This window comes from Oncorhynchus clarkii, chromosome 23, assembly GCF_045791955.1.
Source record: "Oncorhynchus clarkii lewisi isolate Uvic-CL-2024 chromosome 23, UVic_Ocla_1.0, whole genome shotgun sequence".
NCBI classification, from domain to species: domain Eukaryota; kingdom Metazoa; phylum Chordata; class Actinopteri; order Salmoniformes; family Salmonidae; genus Oncorhynchus; species Oncorhynchus clarkii.
In genome coordinates, this window is record NC_092169.1 from 60460678 (window position 1) to 60482738 (window position 22061).

Sequence of the window (22061 nt, forward strand, 5' to 3'; positions counted from 1 at the left end):
CTCGTCTAACTTCCAGGTCTCCTCTCTCCTCTCCTAGGTACCTCTGTGTATAGACTCGTCTAACTTCCAGGTCTCCTCTCTCCTCTCCTAGGTACCTCTGTGTATAGACTCGTCTAACTTCCAGGTGTCCTCTCTCTCTCCTCTCCTAGGTACCTCTGTGTATAGACTCGTCTAACTTCCAGGTGTCCTCTCTCTCCCTCTCTCTCTCTCTCTGTCTCTCTCTCTCTCTCTCTCTCTCTCTCTCTCTCTCTCTCTCTCTCTCTCTCTCTCTCTCTCTCTCTCTCTCTCTCTCTCTCTCTCTCTCTCTCTCTCTCTCTCTCTCTCTCTCTCTCTCTCTCTCTCTCTCTCTCTCTCTCTCTCTCTCCTAGGTACCTCTGTGTATAGACTCGTCGAACTTCGAGGTGATCAAGGCGGGGCTGAAGTGTTGTCAGGGGAAGTGTATCGTGAACAGCATCAGTCTGAAGGAAGGAGAAGAGGAGTTTCTCCAGAGGGCTACGACTGTCAGACGCTACGGGGCTGCTGTGGTGGTTATGGCCTTCGACGAGGAGGGTCAGGTGAGACTGTCAGACGGGGCTGCCGTGGTGGTTATGGCCTTCGACGAGGAGGGTCAGGTGAGACTGTCAGACGCCACGGGGCTGCCGTGGTGGTTATGGCCTTCGACGAGGAGGGTCAGGTGAGACTGTCAGACGCCACGGGGCTGCCGTGGTGGTTATGGCCTTCAACGAGGAGGGTCAGGTGAGACTGTCAGACGCCACGGGGCTGCCGTGGTGGTTATGGCCTTCGGCGAGGAGGGTCAGGTGAGACTGTCAGACGCCACGGGGCTGCCGTGGTGGTTATGGCCTTCGACGAGGAGGGTCAGGTGAGACTGTCAGACGCCACGGGGCTGCCGTGGTGGTTATGGCCTTCGACGAGGAGGGTCAGGTGAGACTGTCAGACGCCACGGGGCTGCCGTGGTGGTTATGGCCTTCGACGAGGAGGGTCAGGTGAGACTGTCAGACGCCACGGGGCTGCCGTGGTGGTTATGGCCTTCGACGAGGAGGGTCAGGTGAGACTGTCAGACGTCAGATTTTTCTCGTCTATATTGAATACATAATTTAAACATTCACCGTGTAGGTTGGAAAAAGTATGTGAAACCCCTTAGGCTAATGACTTCTCCAAAAGCTAATTGGAGTCAGGAGTCAGTTAACATGGAGTCCAATCAATGAGACGAGATTGGAGATGTTGGTTAGAGCTGCCTTGCCCTATAAAAAACACTCAAGGCCTTGAAACAGCTGTCTTCTCCGGTTTCCTACAGGCTACCGAGACAGAGCGCAAGGTCGACATCTGCAGCAGAGCCTATCGCCTCCTGGTAACTCAAGTGGGCTTTGACCCCAACGACATCATCTTTGACCCCAACATCCTGACCATCGGCACGGGCATGGAGGAACACAGCGAGTACGCCATCAACTTCATCAGAGCCACCAGGCTCATTAAGGTCAGTTGAGACCCGTGTCGTGTTTCTGCTAAACTCGGTCACTAACGCGGCTTCCTGTTGTCACGCTCCGGGGATTTCTCTGGGACTGTGTCGTCTTTCTGCTAAACGCGGTCACTAAAACTACTTCCTGTTGTCACGCTCCGGGGATTTCTCTGGGACTGTGTCGTCTTTCTGCTAAACTCGGCCACTAACACGGCTTCCTGTTGTCAGGCTCCGGGGATTTCTCTGGGACTGTGTCGTCTTTCTGTATCCACACCAGTGGTGATGTTACAGCACCCAGCTGTCCAGGGTCTGCCTGGGAAAGGAGATTACATCTCATCTCAGGGGGATTTCAAACAACACGCATGGCAGTGTGGGCTTCCAGGCTGTACTGTTAATTACCCATACTGTGTTTTCTGTAGGAGTCGTTACCTGGGGTCAGGATCAACCTGACCTTTTAACAGTATATAATATTGATATATATTCTGTACAGGAGTTGTTGCCTGGGGCCAGGATCAGTGGAGGCCTGTCCAACCTGTCCTTCTCCTTCAGAGGCATGGAGGTCATCAGAGAGGCCATGCATGGAGCCTTCCTCTACCACGCCATCAAGGTAGGTGGAGCCTTCCTCTACCACGCCATCAAGGTAGGTGGAGCCTTCCTCTACCTCGCCATCAAGGTAGAATGAACCTTCCTAAACTGCGCCGTCAAGGTAGGTTGAACGCTAGCTAGCGGCCCTACTACGTTAGCCAGTGGCTATCGACATCTAGCCAGCTAGCGGCCCTACTACGTTAGCCAGTGGCTATCGACATCTAGCCAGCTAGCGGCCCTACTACGTTAGCCAGTGGCTATCGACATCTAGTCAGCTAGCGGCCCTACTACGTTAGCCAGTGGCTATCGACATCTAGCCAGCTAGAGGCCCTACTACGTTAGCCAGTGGCTATCGACATCTAGCTAGCTAGCGGCCCTACTACGTTAGCCAGTGGCTATCGACATCTAGTCAGCTAGCGGCCCTACTACGTTATCCAGTGGCTATCGACATCTAGCCAGCTAGCGGCCCTACTACGTTAGCCAGTGGCTATCGACATCTAGCTAGCTAGCGGCCCTACTACGTTAGCCAGTGGCTATCGACATCTAGTCAGCTAGCGGCCCTACTACGTTATCCAGTGGCTATCGACATCTAGCCAGCTAGCGGCCCTACTACGTTAGCCAGTGGCTATCGACATCTAGCCAGCTAGCGGCCCTACTACGTTAGCCAGTGGCTATCGACATCTAGCCAGCTAGCGGCCCTACTACGTTAGCCAGTGGCTATCGACATCTAGCCAGCTAGCGGCCCTACTACGTTAGCCAGTGGCTATCGACATCTAGCCAGCTAGCGGCCCTACTACGTTAGCCAGTGGCTATCGACATCTAGCCAGCTAGCGGCCCTACTACGTTAGCCAGTAGCTATCGACATCTAGCCAGCTAGCGGCCCTACTACGTTAGCCAGTGGCTATCGACATCTAGCCAGCTAGCGGCCCTACTACGTTATCCCTGCATGAGTAACCCTGTTGTTCTGCTGTCTTCTATAGGACGGTATGGACATGGGCATAGTGAACGCTGGCAGCCTGCCTGTCTATGATGATATCGACAAGGAGCTCCTGCTCATGTGTGAGAACCTTATCTGGAACAAAGACCCGGAGGCCACAGAGAAACTACTGCTGTACGCACAGGTATATGGTTTACACACTACAGTACATATCCTAGTATAACATACTGTACACACTGTACATATGGTTTACACACTACAGTACATATCCTAGTATATCTTAATGTGCTTGTATACACAGGAATATGGTTTACACACTACAGTACATATCCTAGTATAACTTACTGTGCTTGTATACACAGGTATATGGTTTACACACTACAGTACATATCCTAGTATATCTTACTGTGCTTGTATACACCGGTACAGGGCCTTCGGGAAAGTATTCAGACCCCTGGACTTTTCCCACATGTTGTTACGTTACAGCCTTATTCTAAAATGGATTTAAAAAAAATTCCCCTCAGCAATCTACACACAATATCCCATAATGAAAAAGTAAAAATGTTTTTTTTTAGAAATGTTGGCAATTTTGTTAAACAGCAATTCCTTATTTACATAAGTATTCAGACCCTTTGCTATGAGACACTAAATTGAGCTCAGCTGCATCCTGTTTCCATTGATCATCCTTGAGATGTTTCTACAACTTGATTGGTAAATTAAATTGATTGGACATGATTTGGAAAGGCACACACCTGTCTATAAAACGTCCCACAGTTGACAGTGAATGTCAGAGCAAAAACCAAGCCATGAGGTCGAAGGAATTGTCAGTTGAGCTCCGAGACAGGATCGTGTCGAGGCACAGATCTGGGGAAGGGTAGCAAAACATTTCTGCAGCATTGAAGGTCCCCAAGAACACAGTGGCCTCCATCATTCTTAAAAGGAAGCAGTTTGGAACCAACTTGGCCGCCCGGCCAAACTGAGCAATCAGGGGAGAAGGGCCTTGGTCAAGGAGGGGACCAAGAAACCGACCGAGCTCCAGAGTTCTTCTGTAGAGATGGGAGAACCTTCCAGAAGGACAACCATCTCTGCAGCACTCCACCAACCAGGCCTTTATGGTAGAGTGGCTAGATGGAAGCCACTCCTCAGTAAAAGGCACATGACAGCCTGCTTGGAGTTTGCCAAAAGGCACCTAAAGAACTCTCAGACCATGAGAAACCAGATTCTCTGATCTGATGAAACCAAGATTGAACTCTTTGGCCTGAATGCCAAGCATTGGAGGAAACCTGGCACCATCCCTACGGTGAAGCATGGTGGTGGCAGCATCATGCTGTGGGGATGTTATTCAGCGGCAGGGACTGGGAGACTAGTCAGGATCGAGGGAAAGATGAACGGAGCATATTCTGTATGAACAGGTACATACTGGTCCACCTGGTTAACACAGTACATATTCTGTATAAACAGGTACATACTGGTCCACCTGGTTAACACAGTACATATCATATTCTGCTGTATAAACAGGTACATACTGGTCCACCTGGTTAACACAGTACATATTCTGCTGTATAAACAGGTGCATACTGGTCCACCTGGTTAACACAGTACATATTCTGCTGTATAAACAGGTACATACTGGTCCACCTGGTTAACACAGTACATATCATATTCTGCTGTATAAACAGGTACATACTGGTCCACCTGGTTAACACAGTACATATTCTGCTGTGTAAACAGGTGCATACTGGTCCATCTGGTTAACACAGTACATATTCTGCTGTGTAAACAGGTGCATACTGGTCCATCTGGTTAACACAGTACATATTCTGCTGTATAAACAGGTACATACTGGTCCACCTGGTTAACACAGTACATATTCTGCTGTATAAACAGGTACATACTGGTCCACCTGGTTAACACAGTACATATCATATTCTGCTGTGTAAACAGGTGCATACTGGTCCACCTGGTTAACACAGTACATATTCTGCTGTGTAAACAGGTACATACTGGTCCACCTGGTTAACACAGTACATATCATATTCTGCTGTATAAACAGGTACATACTGGTCCATCTGGTTAACACAGTACATATTCTGCTGTATAAACAGGTGCATACTGGTCCACCTGGTTAACACAGTACATATTCTGTATAAACAGGTACATACTGGTCCACCTGGTTAACACAGTACATATTCTGTATAAACAGGTACATACTGGTCCACCTGGTTAACACAGTACATATCATATTCTGCTGTATAAACAGGTACATACTGGTCCACCTGGTTAACACAGTACATATTCTGCTGTATAAACAGGTACATACTGGTCCACCTGGTTAACACAGTACATATCATATTCTGCTGTATAAACAGGTACATACTGGTCCACCTGGTTAACACAGTACATATTCTGCTGTGTAAACAGGTGCATACTGGTCCACCTGGTCAACACAGTACATATTCTGTAGAAACAGGTACATACTGGTCTACCTGGTTAACACAGTACATGTCCTGTAACTCTGTGGCTGTATGGCTCTGCTCGCTGGGGTTACCTGATCCCTAATGCATTATACTAGTTCCCCTCTAAAGAGAATCCTGTCGTTTTCAGAGCTGTGCCAAAGGAGGGAAGAAGGTGGTCCAGACGGATGAGTGGCGAGAGGGAACAGTGGAGGAGAGGCTGGAGTATGGGCTCATCAAGGTTAGTATAGTATGGGCTCATCAAGGTTAGTATAGTATGGGCTCATCAAGGTTAGTAGGAGAGAGGCTGGAGTATGGGCTCATCAAGGTTAGTAGGAGAGAGGCTGGAGTATGGGCTTATCAAGGTTAGTATAGTATGGGCTCATCAAGGTTAGTATAGTCTGGGCTCATCAAGGTTAGTATAGTCTGGGCTCATCAAGGTTAGTATAGTATGGGCTCATCAAGGTTAGTATAGTATGGGCTCATCAAGGTTAGTATAGTATGGGCTCATCAAGGTTAGTGTAGTATGGGCTCATCAAGGTTAGTATAGTATGGGCTCATCAAGGTTATTAGGAGAGAGGCTGGAGTATGGGCTCATCAAGGTTAGTATAGTATGGGCTCATCAAGGTTAGTATAGTATGGGCTCATCAAGGTTAGTATAGTATGGGCTCATCAAGGTTAGTATAGTATGGGCTCATCAAGGTTAGTGGCATGCAGGTACCACGTTATTGTCCCTCTCTCTACTGATCATATACTGCAGGGACCAAGTTATTTTCAGGGATGTCTAGAAAAAATGGTTCTGGTCAAAACTGTACAGATACATTTAAGGTACAAATCTCTCTCTTTCTCCATCAATTACTATCGATAATCCTTCTCTGTCTCTCTCTCGCTCTTTCCAGGGTATAGATAAGTATGTGGTAGAGGACACAGAGGAGGCGAGGTCCCAGGCTGAGCTCTAGCCGAGGCCCCTACACGTCATCGAGGGGCCCCTGATGAACGGCATGAAGGTGGTGGGAGACCTGTTTGGTGCTGGGAAGATGTTCCTACCTCAGGTGATGGGGAAGATATGGAGGAGAGGAGAGAGAGAGAGAGAGAGAGAGAGTGGGGGGAAGAGATATATCCTCAGGTAGGGGGGAAAGAGATATCCTCAGGTAGGGGGGGGAAGAGATATCCTCAGGTAGGGGGGGGAAGAGATATCCTCAGGTAGGGGGGGGAAGAGATATCCTCAGGTAGGGGGGGGAAGAGATATCCTCAGGTAGGGGGGGGAAGAGATATCCTCAGGTAGGGGGGGGAAGAGATATCCTCAGGTAGGGGGGGGAAGAGATATCCTCAGGTAGGGGGGGGAAGAGATATCCTCAGGTAGGGGGGGAAGAGATATCCTCAGGTAGGGGGGGGGAAGAGATATCCTCAGGTAGGGGGGGGGAAGAGATATCCTCAGGTAGGGGGGGGGGAAGAGATATCCTCAGGTAGGGGGGGGAAGAGATATCCTCAGGTAGGGGGGAAGAGATATCCTCAGGTAGGGGGGAAGAGATATCCTCAGGTAGGGGGGGGAAGAGATATCCTCAGGTAGGGGGGGGGGAAGAGATATCCTCAGGTAGGGGGGGGGGAAGAGATATCCTCAGGTAGGGGGGGGGAAGAGATATCCTCAGGTAGGGGGAGGAAGAGATATCCTCAGGTAGGGGGAGGAAGAGATATCCTCAGGTAGGGGGAGGAAGAGATATCCTCAGGTAGGGGGAGGAAGAGATATCCTCAGGTAGGGGGAGGAAGAGATATCCTCAGGTAGGGGGAGGAAGAGATATCCTCAGGTAGGGGGAGGAAGAGATATCCTCAGGTAGGGGGAGGAAGAGATATCCTCAGGTAGGGGGAGGAAGAGATATCCTCAGGTAGGGGGAGGAAGAGATATCCTCAGGTAGGGGGAGGAAGAGATATCCTCAGGTAGGGGGAGGAAGAGATATCCTCAGGTAGGGGGAGGAAGAGATATCCTCAGGTAGGGGGAGGAAGAGATATCCTCAGGTAGGGGGAGGAAGAGATATCCTCAGGTAGGGGGAGGAAGAGATATCCTCAGGTAGGGGGAGGAAGAGATATCCTCAGGTAGGGGGAGGAAGAGATATCCTCAGGTAGGGGGAGGAAGAGATATCCTCAGGTAGGGGGAGGAAGAGATATCCTCAGGTAGGGGGGAGGAAGAGATATCCTCAGGTAGGGGGAGGAAGAGATCCTCAGGTAGGGGGGGGGGAAGAGATATCCTCAGGTAGGGGGGGGGGAAGAGATATCCTCAGGTAGGGGGGGGGGGAAGATATATCCTCAGGTAGGGGGGGGGAAGATATATCCTCAGGTAGGGGGGGGGGGAAGAGATATCCTCAGGTAGGGGGGGGGGAAGAGATATCCTCAGGTAGGGGGGGGGAAGAGATATCCTCAGGTGGGGGGGGAAGAGATATCCTCAGGTAGGGGGGGGGGAAGAGAGATCCTCAGGTGGGGGGGGAAGAGAGATCCTCAGGTAGGGGGGGAAGAGAGATCATCAGGTAGGGGGGGAAGAGAGATCATCAGGTAGGGGGGGAAGAGAGATCATCAGGTAGGGGGGGAAGAGAGATCATCAGGTAGGGGGGGGGAAGAGATATCCTCAGGTAGGGGGGAAGAGATCACAGAGGAGATACTATAAGAGGTTTCTATTCTTCTCATGATCCGGTGTGTGTGCGTGCGTGTGCGCGCGCGTGTGTGTGTGTAACAGGTGATAAAGTCAGCACGTGTGATGAAGAAGGCTGTCGCCCACCTGATCCCCTTCATGGAGAAGGAGAGAGAGGCCATGCTACTGGAATCAGGATCAGTAGAGGAGATTGTGAGTCTCTCTCTACCTGTCTGTCCGTCTGTCTCTCTTCCTGTCTGTCCGTCTGTCTCTCTTCCTGTCTGTCTGTCTCTCTACCTGTCTGTCCGTCTGTCTCTCTACCTGTCTGTCCGTCTGTCTCTCTTCCTGTCTGTCTGTCTCTCTACCTGTCTGTCCGTCTGTCTCTCTACCTTTCTGTCCGTCTGTCTCTCTTCCTGTCTGTCTGTCTCTCTACCTGTCTTGTCCGTCTCTCTACAGTGTGTTTCTGTCTCCCCATCTCATCACATCTCTCCTCTACAGTCTGTTTCTGTCTCCCCATCTCATCACATCTCTCCTCTACAGTGTGTTTCTGTCTCCCCATCTCATCACATCTCTCCTCTACATTAATACTGAGGAGGTTTTCTCATTGTCAACACGTTTAACATCACAGTGAAGGGACTGATTCATCACAGCTCTACAGTAATGATCTATACCCCCCCTGTTAGGACCCCTACCAGGACACCACAGTGAAGGGACTGATTCACCACAGCTCTACAGTAATGATCTTTAACCCCTCCCCCTGTTAGGACCCCTACCAGGACACCATAGTGAAGGGACTGATTCATCACAGCTCTACAGTAATGATCTATACCCCCCCCCCCCCCCTGTTAGGACCCCTACCAGGGCACCATAGTGAAGGGACTGATTCATCACAGCTCTACAGTAATAATCTTTACCCCCCCCCCCCTGTTAGGACCCCTACCAGGGCACCATAGTTTTGGCCACAGTGAAGGGAGACGTCCACGACATCGGAAAGAACATTGTAGGAGTGGTGCTGGGCTGCAACAACTTCAGGTAGGGGCGTGTTCTGTTCTGTTGTGTTCTATTGTTCTATTGTGTTCTCTGCAACAACTTCAGGTAGGGGCGTGTTCTGTTCTGTTGTATTCTATTGTTCTATTGTGTTCTCTGCAACAACTTCAGGTAGGGGCGTGTTCTGTTCTGTTGTGTTCTATTGTTCTATTGTGTTCTCTGCAACAACTTCAGGTAGGGGCGTGTTCTGTTCTGTTGTATTCTATTGTTCTATTGTGTTCTCTGCAACAACTTCAGGTAGGGGCGTGTTCTGTTCTGTTGTGTTCTATTGTATTCAGGTGTGTTGTATTCAGGTGTGTTGTATTCAAGTGTGTTGTATTCAGTTGTGTTGTATTCAGGTGTGTTGTATTCAGTTGTGTTGTATTCAGGTGTGTTGTATTCAGGTGTGTTGTATTCAGTTGTGTTGTATTCAGTTGTGTTGTATTCAGGTGTGTTGTATTCAGTTGTGTTGTATTCAGGTGTGTTGTATTCAGTTGTGTTGTAAGTGACTCAAATAGAAGATGTAGTATATACAATAGAAGTCAATAGAAGATGTAGTATATACAATAGAAGTCAATAGAAGATGTAGTATATACAATAGAAGATGTAGTATATACAATAGAAGTCAATAGAAGATGTAGTATATACAATAGAAGATGTAGTATATACAATAGAAGTCAATAGAAGATGTAGTATATACAATAGAAGTCGATAGAGGTGAATCAGTTGTTTTAGATCTGTAGGTCAATGGAAATGACTTCTACCACGGCAGTGCTGGTGTTGGGGAGGGGGGTTACGGGGAGATGAGACCGTCAGTGCTGGTGTTGGGGAGGGGGGTTACGGGGAGATGAGACCGTCAGTGCTGGTGTTGGGGAGGGGGGTTACGGGGAGATGAGACCGTCAGTGCTGGTGTTGGGGAGGGGGGTTACGGGGAGATGAGACCGTCAGTGCTGGTGTTGGGGAGGGGGGTTACGGGGAGATGAGACCGTCAGTGCTGGTGTTGGGGAGGGGGGGTACGGGGAGACGAGACCCTCATGCGGCAAAGATGGCTCACCATTTCCCCTAGTGCCCTGGTTGACAGTAGAGCCCTGGTTGACAGTAGTGCCCTGGTTGACAGTAGAGCCCTGGTTGACAGTAGTGCCCTGGTTGACAGTAGAGCCCTGGTTGACAGTAGAGCCCTGGTTGACAGTAGAGCCCTCGTTGAAAGTAGAGCCCTGGTTGACAGTAGAGCCCTGGTTGACAGTAGAGCCCTGGTTGACAGTAGAGCCCTGGTTGACAGTAGTGCCCTGTTTGAAAGTAGAGCCCTGGTTGACAGTAGAGCCCTGGTTGACAGTAGAGCCCTGGTTGAAGGTAGAGCCCTAAGTACCCTGGTTGAAAGTAGAGCCCTGGTTGAAAGTAGAGCCCTGGTTGACTGGTACCCCCTGTATATAGCCTCCACAATGACTCTGTACCGTAACACTCTGTATATAGCCTCCACATTGACTCTGTACCGGTACCCCCTGTATATAGCCTCCACATTGACTCTGTACCGGTACCCCAATGTATATAGCCTCCACATTGACTCTGTACCGTAATACCCTGTATATAGCCTCCACATTGACTCTGTACCGGTACCCCAATGTATATAGCCTCCACATTGACTCTGTACCGTAATACCCTGTATATAGCCTCCACATTGACTCTGTACCGGTACCCCCTGTATATAGCCTCCACATTGACTCTGTACCGGTACCCCCTGTATATAATCTCCACATTGACTCTGTACCGTAACACCCTGTATATAGCCTCCACATTGACTCTGTACCGGTACCCCCTGTATATAGTCTTCACATTGACTCTGTACCGTAACACCCTGTATATAGCCTCCACATTGACTCTGTACCGTAATACCCTGTATATAGTCTCCACATTGACTCTGTACCGGTACCCCCTGTATATAGTCTCCACATTGACTCTGTACCGGTACCCCCTGTATATAGCCTCCACATTGACTCTGTACCGGTACCCCCTGTATATAGCCTCCACGTTGACTCTGTACCGGTACCTCCTGTATATAGCCTCCACATTGACTCTGTACCGGCACCCCCTGTATATAGCCTCCACATTGACTCTGTACCGGTATATACAGGGGGTACCGGTACAGAGTCAATGTGGAGGCTATAGACAGGGGGTACCGGTACAGAGTCAACGTGGAGGCTATATACAGGGGGTATATAGCCTCCACGTTGACTCTGTACCGGTACCCCCTGTCTATAGCCTCCACATTGACTCTGTACCGGTACCCCCTGTATATAGCCTCCACATTGACTCTGTACCGGTACCCCCTGTATATAGCCTCCACACTGACTCTGTACCGGTACCCCCTGTATATAGCCTCCACATTGACTCTGTACCGGTACCCCCTGTATATAGCCTCCACATTGACTCTGTACCGGTACCCCCTGTATATAGCCTCCACATTGACTCTGTACCGGTACCCCCTGTATATAGCCTCCACATTGACTCTGTACCGGTACCCCGTGTATATAGCCTCCACATTGACTCTGTACCGGTACCCCCTGTATATAGCCTCCACATTGACTCTGTACCGGTACACCCTGTATATAGCCTCCACATTGACTCTGTACCGGTATCCCCTGTATATAGCCTCCACATTGACTCTGTACCGGTACCCCCTGTATATAGCCTCCACATTGACTCTGTACCGGTACCCCCTGTATATAGCCTCCACATTGACTCTGTACCATAATACCCTGTATATAGCCTCCACATTGACTCTGTACCGGTACCCCCTGTATATAGCCTCCACATTGACTCTGTACCAGTACCCCCTGTATATAGCCTCCACATTGACTCTGTACCGGTACCCCCTGTATATAGCCTCCACATTGACTCTGTACCGGTACCCCCTGTATATAGCCTCCACATTGACTCTGTACCGGTACCCCCTGTATATAGCCTCCACATTGACTCTGTACCGTAATACCCTGTATATAGCCTCCACATTGACTCTGTACTTATTCTTATCTGTATTTTATTAACTGCATAGGGTCTCATCAGTCATCATTTCACTGTAAGGTCTACTACACCTGTTGTATTCAGCATTTCACTGTAAGGTCTACTACACCTGTTGTATTCAGCATTTCACTGTAAGGTCTACTACACCTGTTGTATTCAGCATTTCACTGTGAGGTCTACTACACCTGTTGTATTCAGCATTTCACTGTGAGGTCTACTACACCTGTTGTATTCAGCATTTCACTGTGAGGTCTACTACACCTGTTGTATTCAGCATTTCACTGTGAGGTCTACTACACCTGTTATATTCAGCATTTCACTGTGAGGTCTACTACACCTGTTATATTCAGCATTTCACTGTGAGGTCAACTACACCTGTTGTATTCAGCATTTCACTGTAAGGTCTACTACACCTGTTGTATTCAGCATTTCACTGTGAGGTCTACTACACCTGTTGTATTCAGCATTTCACTGTAAGGTCTACTACACCTGTTGTATTCATCATTTCACTGTGAGGTCTACTACACCTGTTGTATTCAGCATTACACTGTGAGGTCTACTACACCTGTTGTATTCGGGCGCATGTGACTAATACAATTAGATTGGTTCCTGTACCTTTCCATAACCTTGTCCTAACCCCGTTCGCTTTCCTTTTCCTAGAGTGATCGATCTGGGGGTCATGATTCCATGCGACAGGATATTAAGGGAAGCCATCGACTGCAAAGCAGGTGTGTTGATATGAACCTTATGGCTTATCAGTTCCACTGTACTGAAGCTCGGCCTTAATCAATAGGTATAACCTGGTCCCAGATCAGTTTAGGCTGTCTGACGAGGTGGCACTAGGAGGTGATTAACCTGGTCCCAGATCAGTTTGGGCTGTCTGACGGGGCGGCACTAGGAGGTGATTAACCTGGTCCCAGATCAGTTTGGCCTGTCTGACGGGGTGGCACTAGGAGGTGATTAACCTGGTCCCAGATCAGTTTAGGCTGTCTGACGGGGTGGCACTAGGAGGTGATTAACCTGGTCCCAGATCAGTTTGGGCTGTCTGACGGGGTGGCACTAGGAGGTGATTAACCTGGTCCCAGATCTGTTTGGGCTGTCTGTCGGGGTGGCACTAGGACAGGAAGTGGTGCTTAACCTGGTCCCAGATCAGTTTGGGCTGTCTGTCGGGGTGGCACTAGGACAGGAAGTGGTGCTTAACCTGGTCCCAGATCAGTTTGGGCTGTCTTGCCAACTGCTAGGAGTTGGAGTTGGCTATAAACCACAGACAGATCTGGGACCAGGCCAGAGAAGGAGTAGGATTGGGACTGAAATCAGAGATGGAATGAGTGAACTGCTCTTTTGGAAGAAGTCCCTCCAGCTGAACTTCCTGTGTATCCCTCCGCCCTACAGACATCATCGGTCTGTCTGGCCTCATCACGCCCTCGCTGGATGAGATGATCTACGTTGCCAAGGAGATGGAGCGGCTTGGGATGAAGACCCCACTGCTGATCGGAGGGGCCACCACCTCCAAGTAAGACACACAGACACCATGACCTTTCAACTCCCTACTTCCTGGCCCCTTGTTGACCCTGTGTCTGATGTGATGCGTCTCTCAACACACACCGTCATTATCTTCACCATGTCCTTTCAACTCGCTACTTCCTGGCCCCTTGCTGGCCCTGTGTCTGATGTGAAGCCTCTGTGAGTAACAGGACCCACACGGCAGTGAAGATCGCTCCCCGTTACAGCTGTCCTGTGGTGCATGTTCTGGATGCTTCCAGGAGTGTGGTGGTGGTACGTACACTACACTGACTAGACACTACACTTCCTGTTCTCACTTAGTACAGCCCACACTACACTGACTAGACACTACACTGACTAGACACTACACTTCCTGTTCTCACTTAGTACAGCCCACACTGCTCTGACTAGACACTACACCGACTAGACACTACACTGACTAGACACTACACTTCCTGTTCTCACTTAGTACAGCCCACACTGCACTGACTAGACACTACACTGACTAGACACTACACTTCCTGTTCTCACTGAGTACAGCCCACACTATACTGACTAGACACACTACACTTCCTGTTCTCACTTAGTATAGCCCACACCACACTGACTAGACACACTACACTTCCTGTTATCACTTAGTACAGCCCACACTATACTGACTAGACAAACTACACTTCCTGTTCTCACTTAGTACAGCTCGCACTACACTGACTGGACACACTACTCTTCCTGTTCTCACTTAGTACAGCCCACACTGCACTTCCTGTCAGTATATACTGTAGTCCTCACTTAGTACTGTCCACACTACACTTCCTGTCAGTAGATGCTGTGGTCCTCACTTAGTACAGCCCACACTACACTGACTAGACAAACTACACTTCCTGTCAGTAGATACTGTGGTCGTCACTTAGTACAGCCCACACTACACTTCCTGTCAGTAGATGCTGTGGTCCTCACTTAGTACAGCCCACACTACACTGACTAGACACACTACACTTCCTGTCATTAGATACTGTGGTCGTCACTTAGTACTGCCCACACTACACTGACTAGACACACTACACTTCCTGTCAGTAGATACTGTAGTCCTCACTTAGTACAGCCCACACTACACTTCCTGTCAGTAGATGCTGTGGTCCTCACTTAGTACTGCCCATACTACACTTCCTGTCAGTAGATATTGTGGTCGTCACTTAGTACAGCCCACACTACACTTCCTGTCAGTAGATGCTGTGGTCCTAGTACTGCCCATACTACACTTCCTTTCAGTAGATACTGTGGTCGTCACTTAGTACAGCCCACACTACACTTCCTGTCAATAGTAGGTGTGGTCCTCACTTAGTACTGCCCATACTACACTTCCTGTCAGTAGATGCTGTGGTTGTCACTTAGTACAGCCCACACTACACTTCCTGTCAGTAGATGCTGTGGTTGTCACTTAGTACAGCCCACACTACACTTCCTGTCAGTAGATGCTGTGGTCCTCACTTGTCAGTGTCCTCAGCTGTTAGATGACCCTCCTGTCAGTGTCCTCCGTGTTGTTGTCTCTGTCAGTGTCCTCCGTGTTGTTGTCTCTGTCAGTGTCCTCCGTGTTGTTGTCTCTGTCAGTGTCCTCTGTGTTGTTGTCTCTGTCAGTGTCCTCCGTGTTGTCTCTGTCAGTGTCCTCCGTGTTGTCTCTGTCAGTGTCCTCCGTGTTGTTGTCTCTGTCAGTGTCCTCCGTGTTGTTGTCTCTGTTAGTGTCCTCCGTGTTGTTGTCTCTGTCAGTGTCCTCCGTGTTGTCTCTGTCAGTGTCCTCCGTGTTGTTGTCTCTGTCAGTGTCCTCCGTGTTGTTGTCTCTGTCAGTGTCCTCCGTGTTGTTGTCTCTGTCAGTGCCCTCCGTGTTGTTGTCTCTGTCAGTGCCCTCCGTGTTGTTGTCTCTGTCAGTGTCCTCCGTGTTGTTGTCTCTGTCAGTGTCCTCCGTGTTGTTGTCTCTGTCAGTGTCCTCCGTGTTGTTGTCTCTGTCAGTGTCCTCCGTGTTGTTGTCTCTGTCAGTGTCCTCCGTGTTGTTGTCTCTGTCAGTGCCCTCCGTGTTGTTGTCTCTGTCAGTGTCCTCCGTGTTGTTGTCTCTGTCAGTGTCCTCCGTGTTGTTGTCTCTGTCAGTGTCCTCCGTGTTGTTGTCTCTGTCAGTGCCCTCCGTGTTGTTGTCTCTGTCAGTGTCCTCCGTGTTGTTGTCTCTGTCAGTGTCCTCCGTGTTGTTGTCTCTGTCAGTGTCCGTGTTGTTGTCTCTGTCAGTGTCCTCCGTGTTGTTGTCTCTGTCAGTGTCCTCCGTGTTGTTGTCTCTGTCAGTGTCCTCAGCTGTTAGATGAGCCTCCGTGTTGTTGTCTCATCAGTGTTCCCAGCTGCTAGATGAGAATGTGAAGGAGGAGTTCTTTGAGGAGACGACAGAGGAGTACGAAGACATCAGACAGGACCACTATGACTCTCTAAAGGTGAGGAACACACACACACACGCGCGCACGCACGCACGCACGCACGCACGCACGCACACACACAGAGAGACACACACACACACACACACACACACACACACACACACACACACACACACACACAGAGACACACACACACAGAGAGACACACACACACACACACACAGAGAGACAAACATACGCACCTAACACACACTGGACCACTACAACACTCTGAAATCATTGGATGAAATCTAGGGCTCTGTATTAGGAACAGACTGTCCAGTTCTGGAACAGTCTAGAAGGTAGGAGTTGTTCCAGTCTAACAGACTGTCCTGTACTGGAACAGTCTAGAAGGTAGGAGTTGTTCCAGTCTAACAGACTGTCCTGTACTGGAACAGTCTAGAAGGTAGTTGTTCTAGTCTAACAGACTGTCCTGTCCTGTTCTGGAACAGTCTAGAAGGTAGGAGTTGTTCCAGTCTAGAAGGTAGGAGTTGTTCCAGTCTAACAGAGACTGTCCTGTACTGGAACAGTCTAGAAGGTAGGAGTTGTTCCAGTCTAACAGACTGTCCTGTCCTGTTCTGGAACAGTCTAGAAGGTAGGAGTTGTTCCAGTCTAACAGACTGTCCTGTACTGGAACATTCTAGAAGGTAGTTGTCCCAGTCTAACAGACTGTCCAGTTCTGGAACAGTCTAGACGGTAGGAGTTGTTCCAGTCTAACAGACTGTCCAGTTCTGGAACAGTCTAGAAGGTAGTTGTTCTAGTCTAACAGACTGTCCTGTACTGGAACATTCTAGAATGTAGTTGTCCCAGTCTAAGGGCCACAGTTGCAGGGTTAGTACTACTACAGGTGATGAATCCTGGTCCTATCACTATACAGCTGATTCCTCTGATGGGTGGATGAATCCTGGCCCTATCACTATACAGCTGATTCCTCTGATGGGTGGATGAATCCTGGTCCTATCACTATACAGCTGATTCCTCTGATGGGTGGATGAATCCTGGCCCTATCACTATACAGCTGATGGGTGGATGAATCCTGGCCCTATCACTATACAGCTGATTCCTCTGATGGGTGGATGAATCCTGGCCCTATCACTATACAGCTGATGGGTGGATGAATCCTGGCCCTATCACTATACAGCTGATGGGTGGATGAATCCTGTCCCTATCACTATACAGCTGATGGGTGGATGAATCCTGGCCCTATCACTATACAGCTGATGGTTGGATGAATCCTGGCCCTATCACTATACAGCTGATGGGTGGATGAATCCTGTCCCTATCACTATACAGCTGATTCCTCTGATGGGTGGATGAATCCTGGCCCTATCACTATACAGCTGATGGGTGGATGAATCCTGTCCCTATCACTATACAGCTGATTCCTTTAATCAGTGGTTTGATGATGGGTTGATGAATCCTGGCTCTCAACACTGGCCCAGGGCTGTAGCTGGTAGTTTGTTACACTACACTGTAATGGCTGCGCTGTCTGAGAGCTGTTCAGGTAGATGATGACAGGAGTCTCTGTGTGTCTGTGTTCTCAGGAGAGGCGCTTCCTGTCTCTAGCCCAGGCCAGGGAGAAAGGACTCCATGTGGATTGGCTTTCTCAGACCAAACCAGGTACGACACTAATTCACTGGGATCAACTGTCCTCCAGGACTTCAGGAAGTCATTTGTCTGCTTGTCATTGAAAAGACGAGACTTATTTCTGTCTGACCGATGTAGGTCATATTTTAATAGAATATACCTTGACTATGGTGACTGATCCTCTCTCTCCCTCTCCCTCTCTCTCTCTCGTTCTATCGCTCTCTCTCTCTCCCGCTCCCTCTCTCTCTCTCTCTCACTCTCTCTCTCTCTCTCTCTCTTGCTCTCTCCCGTTCTCTCTCTCTCTCCCTCCCTCCCTCCCTCCCCCTGTCAGTGTGTCCTCAGTTCCTGGGTACCCGTGTGTTTGAGGGGTATGACCTGCGGAGGCTGGTGGACTATATCGACTGGAAGCCTTTCTTTGACGTGTGGCAGCTGAGAGGGAAGTACCCTAACAGGGGGTACCCCAAGATCTTCAAGGACAAAACCGTGGGTACGTAGAGGACATGGAGATGTAATGTTATCGCCGTTCTAGTGTTGTGATTGTATTTCTATGGAGAAGGTGCATTCCTGCCATCCCTTCAGACTGTTCAGAAGCTTATGTGGAGGTATAACAGGTGTAATATAATATTGTACCTGTGGTTGATTGACTGATAGATAATAATGTCATAATGAACCTGTACAGGTGAGGAGACTGATGACTCCTCAACAGACTGATAGATAATAATGTTATAATGAACCTGTACAGGTGAGGAGACTGATAGATAATAATGTTATAATGAACCTGTACAGGTGAGGAGACTGATAGATAATAATGTTATAATGAACCTGTACAGGTGAGGAGACTGATAGATAATAATGTTATAATGAACCTGTACAGGTGAGGAGACTGATAGATAATAATGTTATAATGAACCTGTACAGGTGAGGAGACTGATAGATAATAATGTTATAATGAACCTGTACAGGTGAGGAGACTGATAGATAATAATGTTATAATGAACCTGTACAGGTGAGGAGACTGATAGATAATAATGTTATAATGAACCTGTACAGGTGAGGAGACTGATAGATAATAATGTTATAATGAACCTGTACAGGTGACGAGACTGATAGATAATAATGTCATAATGAACCTGTACAGGTGAGGAGACTGATAGATAATAATGTTATAATGAACCTGTACAGGTGAGGAGACTGATAGATAATAATGTTATAATGAACCTGTACAGGTGAGGAGACTGATAGATAATAATGTTATAATGAACCTGTACAGGTGAGGAGACTGATAGATAATAATGTTATAATGAACCTGTACAGGTGAGGAGACTGATAGATAATAATGTTATAATGAACCTGTACAGGTGAGGAGACTGATAGATAATAATGTCATAATGAACCTGTACAGGTGAGGAGACTGATAGATAATAATGTTATAATGAACCTGTACAGGTGAGGAGACTGATAGATAATAATGTTATAATGAACCTGTACAGGTGAGGAGACTGATAGATAATAATGTTATAATGAACCTGTACAGGTGAGGAGACTGATAGATAATAATGTTATAATGAACCTGTACAGGTGAGGAGACTGATAGATAATAATGTTATAATGAACCTGTACAGGTGAGGAGACTGATAGATAATAATGTTATAATGAACCTGTACAGGTGAGGAGACTGATAGATAATAATGTCATAATGAACCTGTACAGGTGAGGAGACTGATAGATAATAATGTTATAATGAACCTGTACAGGTGAGGAGACTGATAGATAATAATGTTATAATGAACCTGTACAGGTGAGGAGACTGATAGATAATAATGTTATAATGAACCTGTACAGGTGAGGAGACTGATAGATAATAATGTTATAATGAACCTGTACAGGTGAGGAGACTGATAGATAATAATGTTATAATGAACCTGTACAGGTGAGGAGACTGATAGATAATAATGTCATAATGAACCTGTACAGGTGAGGAGACTGATAGATAATAATGTCATAATGAACCTGTACAGGTGAGGAGACTGATAGATAATAATGTTATAATGAACCTGTACAGGTGAGGAGACTGATAGATAATAATGTTATAATGAACCTGTACAGGTGAGGAGACTGATAGATAATAATGTTATAATGAACCTGTACAGGTGAGGAGACTGATAGATAATAATGTTATAATGAACCTGTACAGGTGAGGAGACTGATAGATAATAATGTTATAATGAACCTGTACAGGTGAGGAGACTGATAGATAATAATGTTATAATGAACCTGTACAGGTGAGGAGACTGATAGATAATAATGTTATAATGAACCTGTACAGGTGAGGAGACTGATAGATAATAATGTTATAATGAACCTGTACAGGTGAGTAGACTGATATATAATAATGTTATAATGAACCTGTACAGGTGAGGAGACTGATAGATAATAATGTTATAATGAACCTGTACAGGTGAGGAGACTGATAGATAATTATGTTATAATGAACCTGTACAGGTGAGGAGACTGATAGATAATAATGTTATAATGAACCTGTACAGGTGAGGAGACTGATAGATAATAATGTTATAATGAACCTGTACAGGTGAGGAGGCTCGGAGGGTGTTTGACGACGCCCAGCGGCTCCTCAACAGACTGATAGATAATAAGGGTCTCTGGGGGCGTGGCCTGGTGGGCTTCTGGCCCGCCCAGAGTGTAGGAGACGACATCCAGGTGTACGAACATGACGTCACACCTCGCTCCACCACGCCCCTCGCCACCTTCTACGGACTACGCCAACAGGTGAGTAGCCCCTCGCCACCTTCTACGGACTACGCCAACAGGTGAGTAGCACCTCGCCACCTTCTACGGACTACGCCAACAGGTGAGTAGCACCTCGCCACCTTCTACGGACTACGCCAACAGGTGAGTAGCACCTCGCCACCTTCTACGGACTACTCCAACAGGTGAGTAGCACCTCGCTCCGCCACCTTCTACGGACTACGCCAACAGGTGAGTAGCACCTCGCTCCGCCACCTTCTACGGACTACGCCAACAGGTGAGTAGCACCTCGCCACCTTCTACGGACTACGCCAACAGGTGAGTAGCACCTCGCCACCTTCTACGGACTACGCCAACAGGTGAGTAGCACCTCGCCACCTTCTACGGACTACGCCAACAGGTGAGTAGCACCACGCCACCTTCTACGGACTACGCCAACAGGTGAGTAGCACCTCACTCCCTCCCTCGCCACCTTCTACGGACTACGCCAACAGGTGAGTAGCACCTCGCCACCTACGGACTACGCCAACATGTGAGTAGCACCACGCCACCTTCTACGGACTACGCCAACAGGTGAGTAGCACCACGCCACCTTCTACGGACTACGCCAACAGGTGAGTAGCACCTCGCCACCTTCTACGGACTACGCCAACAGGTGAGTAGCACCTCGCCACCTTCTACGGACTACGCCAACAGGTGAGTAGCACCTCGCCACCTTCTACGGACTACGCCAACAGGTGAGTAAGCACCTCGCCACCTTCTACGGACTACGCCAACAGGTGAGTAGCACCTCGCCACCTTCTACGGACTACGCCAACAGGTGAGTAGCAGAGGAGATCTGGAACAGGGTGTGTCAGTTCATGGTGTGTGTGTGGGTGGGGTCTGTGTGTGTGGGTGGGATCTGTGTGTGTGGGTGGGGTCTGTGTGTGTGTGGGTGGGGTCTGTGTGTGTGGGTGGGGTCTGTGTGTGTGGGTGGGGTCTGTGTGTGTGTGGGTGGGGTCTGTGTGTGTGTGGGTGGGGTCTGTGTGTGTGTGGGTGTGGTCTGTGTGTGTGGGTGGGGTCTGTGTGTGTCTGTGTTTCCATTTATAAATCTATAACAAGTAGGGCTGTCCCCGACAACAACAAAAAATCTTGGTCGACCCAGAATCATCTGTTCTTTTCAACCAATCGGTTGATCTAAATGTTAAAACGTATTTTTCCATATTTAGAAACATCCTGTGTGTTTTAATCAAATCAACTACATTCACTGAGCTGGTCTGATGCTTTAAGCACACTGTTTGATGAAATAATTCAGACACACTTCACTCAAGGGATTCCGACCAGCAATTGATTTGATTGCTGCTCTGTGTTTAAAAAAACAGCTAGTGACTGTGTGACTAGCAACCGCTGTCTTTCTCTCCTCCCTGCTGTCTCTCTCTCCTCCCTGCTGTCTCTCTCTCCTCCCCGCTGTCTCTCTCTCCTTCCTGCTGTCTCTCTCTCTCCTCCCTGCTGTCTCTCTCTCCTCCCTGCTGTCTCTCTCTCCTCCCTGCTGTCTCTCTCTCCTCCCCGCTGTCTCTCTCTCCTCCCCGCTGTCCTCTACTCTGCTAGACCTCTATAATGGATTAGTCCACTGAGACAGACCTCTATAATGGATTAGTCCACTGAGACAGACCTCTATAAT

The 22061-nt window shown here is 48.4% G+C and overlaps 1 protein-coding gene across 1 annotated transcript in view; it reads left to right on the plus strand.

Moving 5' to 3' along the window:
• The window catches only part of LOC139381618 (5-methyltetrahydrofolate-homocysteine methyltransferase), a 50656-nt gene that overhangs the window by 22050 nt on the left and 6545 nt on the right, over positions 1-22061 (plus strand). Inside the window, 15 exon segments of the mRNA XM_071125283.1 lie at positions 369-554; positions 1295-1474; positions 1947-2063; positions 3022-3162; positions 5583-5672; positions 6331-6483; positions 8157-8264; positions 8983-9083; positions 12756-12823; positions 13488-13608; positions 13790-13871; positions 15968-16066; positions 17593-17668; positions 17967-18122; positions 20226-20422. Of these exon segments, the coding sequence (XP_070981384.1) occupies positions 369-554; positions 1295-1474; positions 1947-2063; positions 3022-3162; positions 5583-5672; positions 6331-6483; positions 8157-8264; positions 8983-9083; positions 12756-12823; positions 13488-13608; positions 13790-13871; positions 15968-16066; positions 17593-17668; positions 17967-18122; positions 20226-20422 (1875 nt within the window).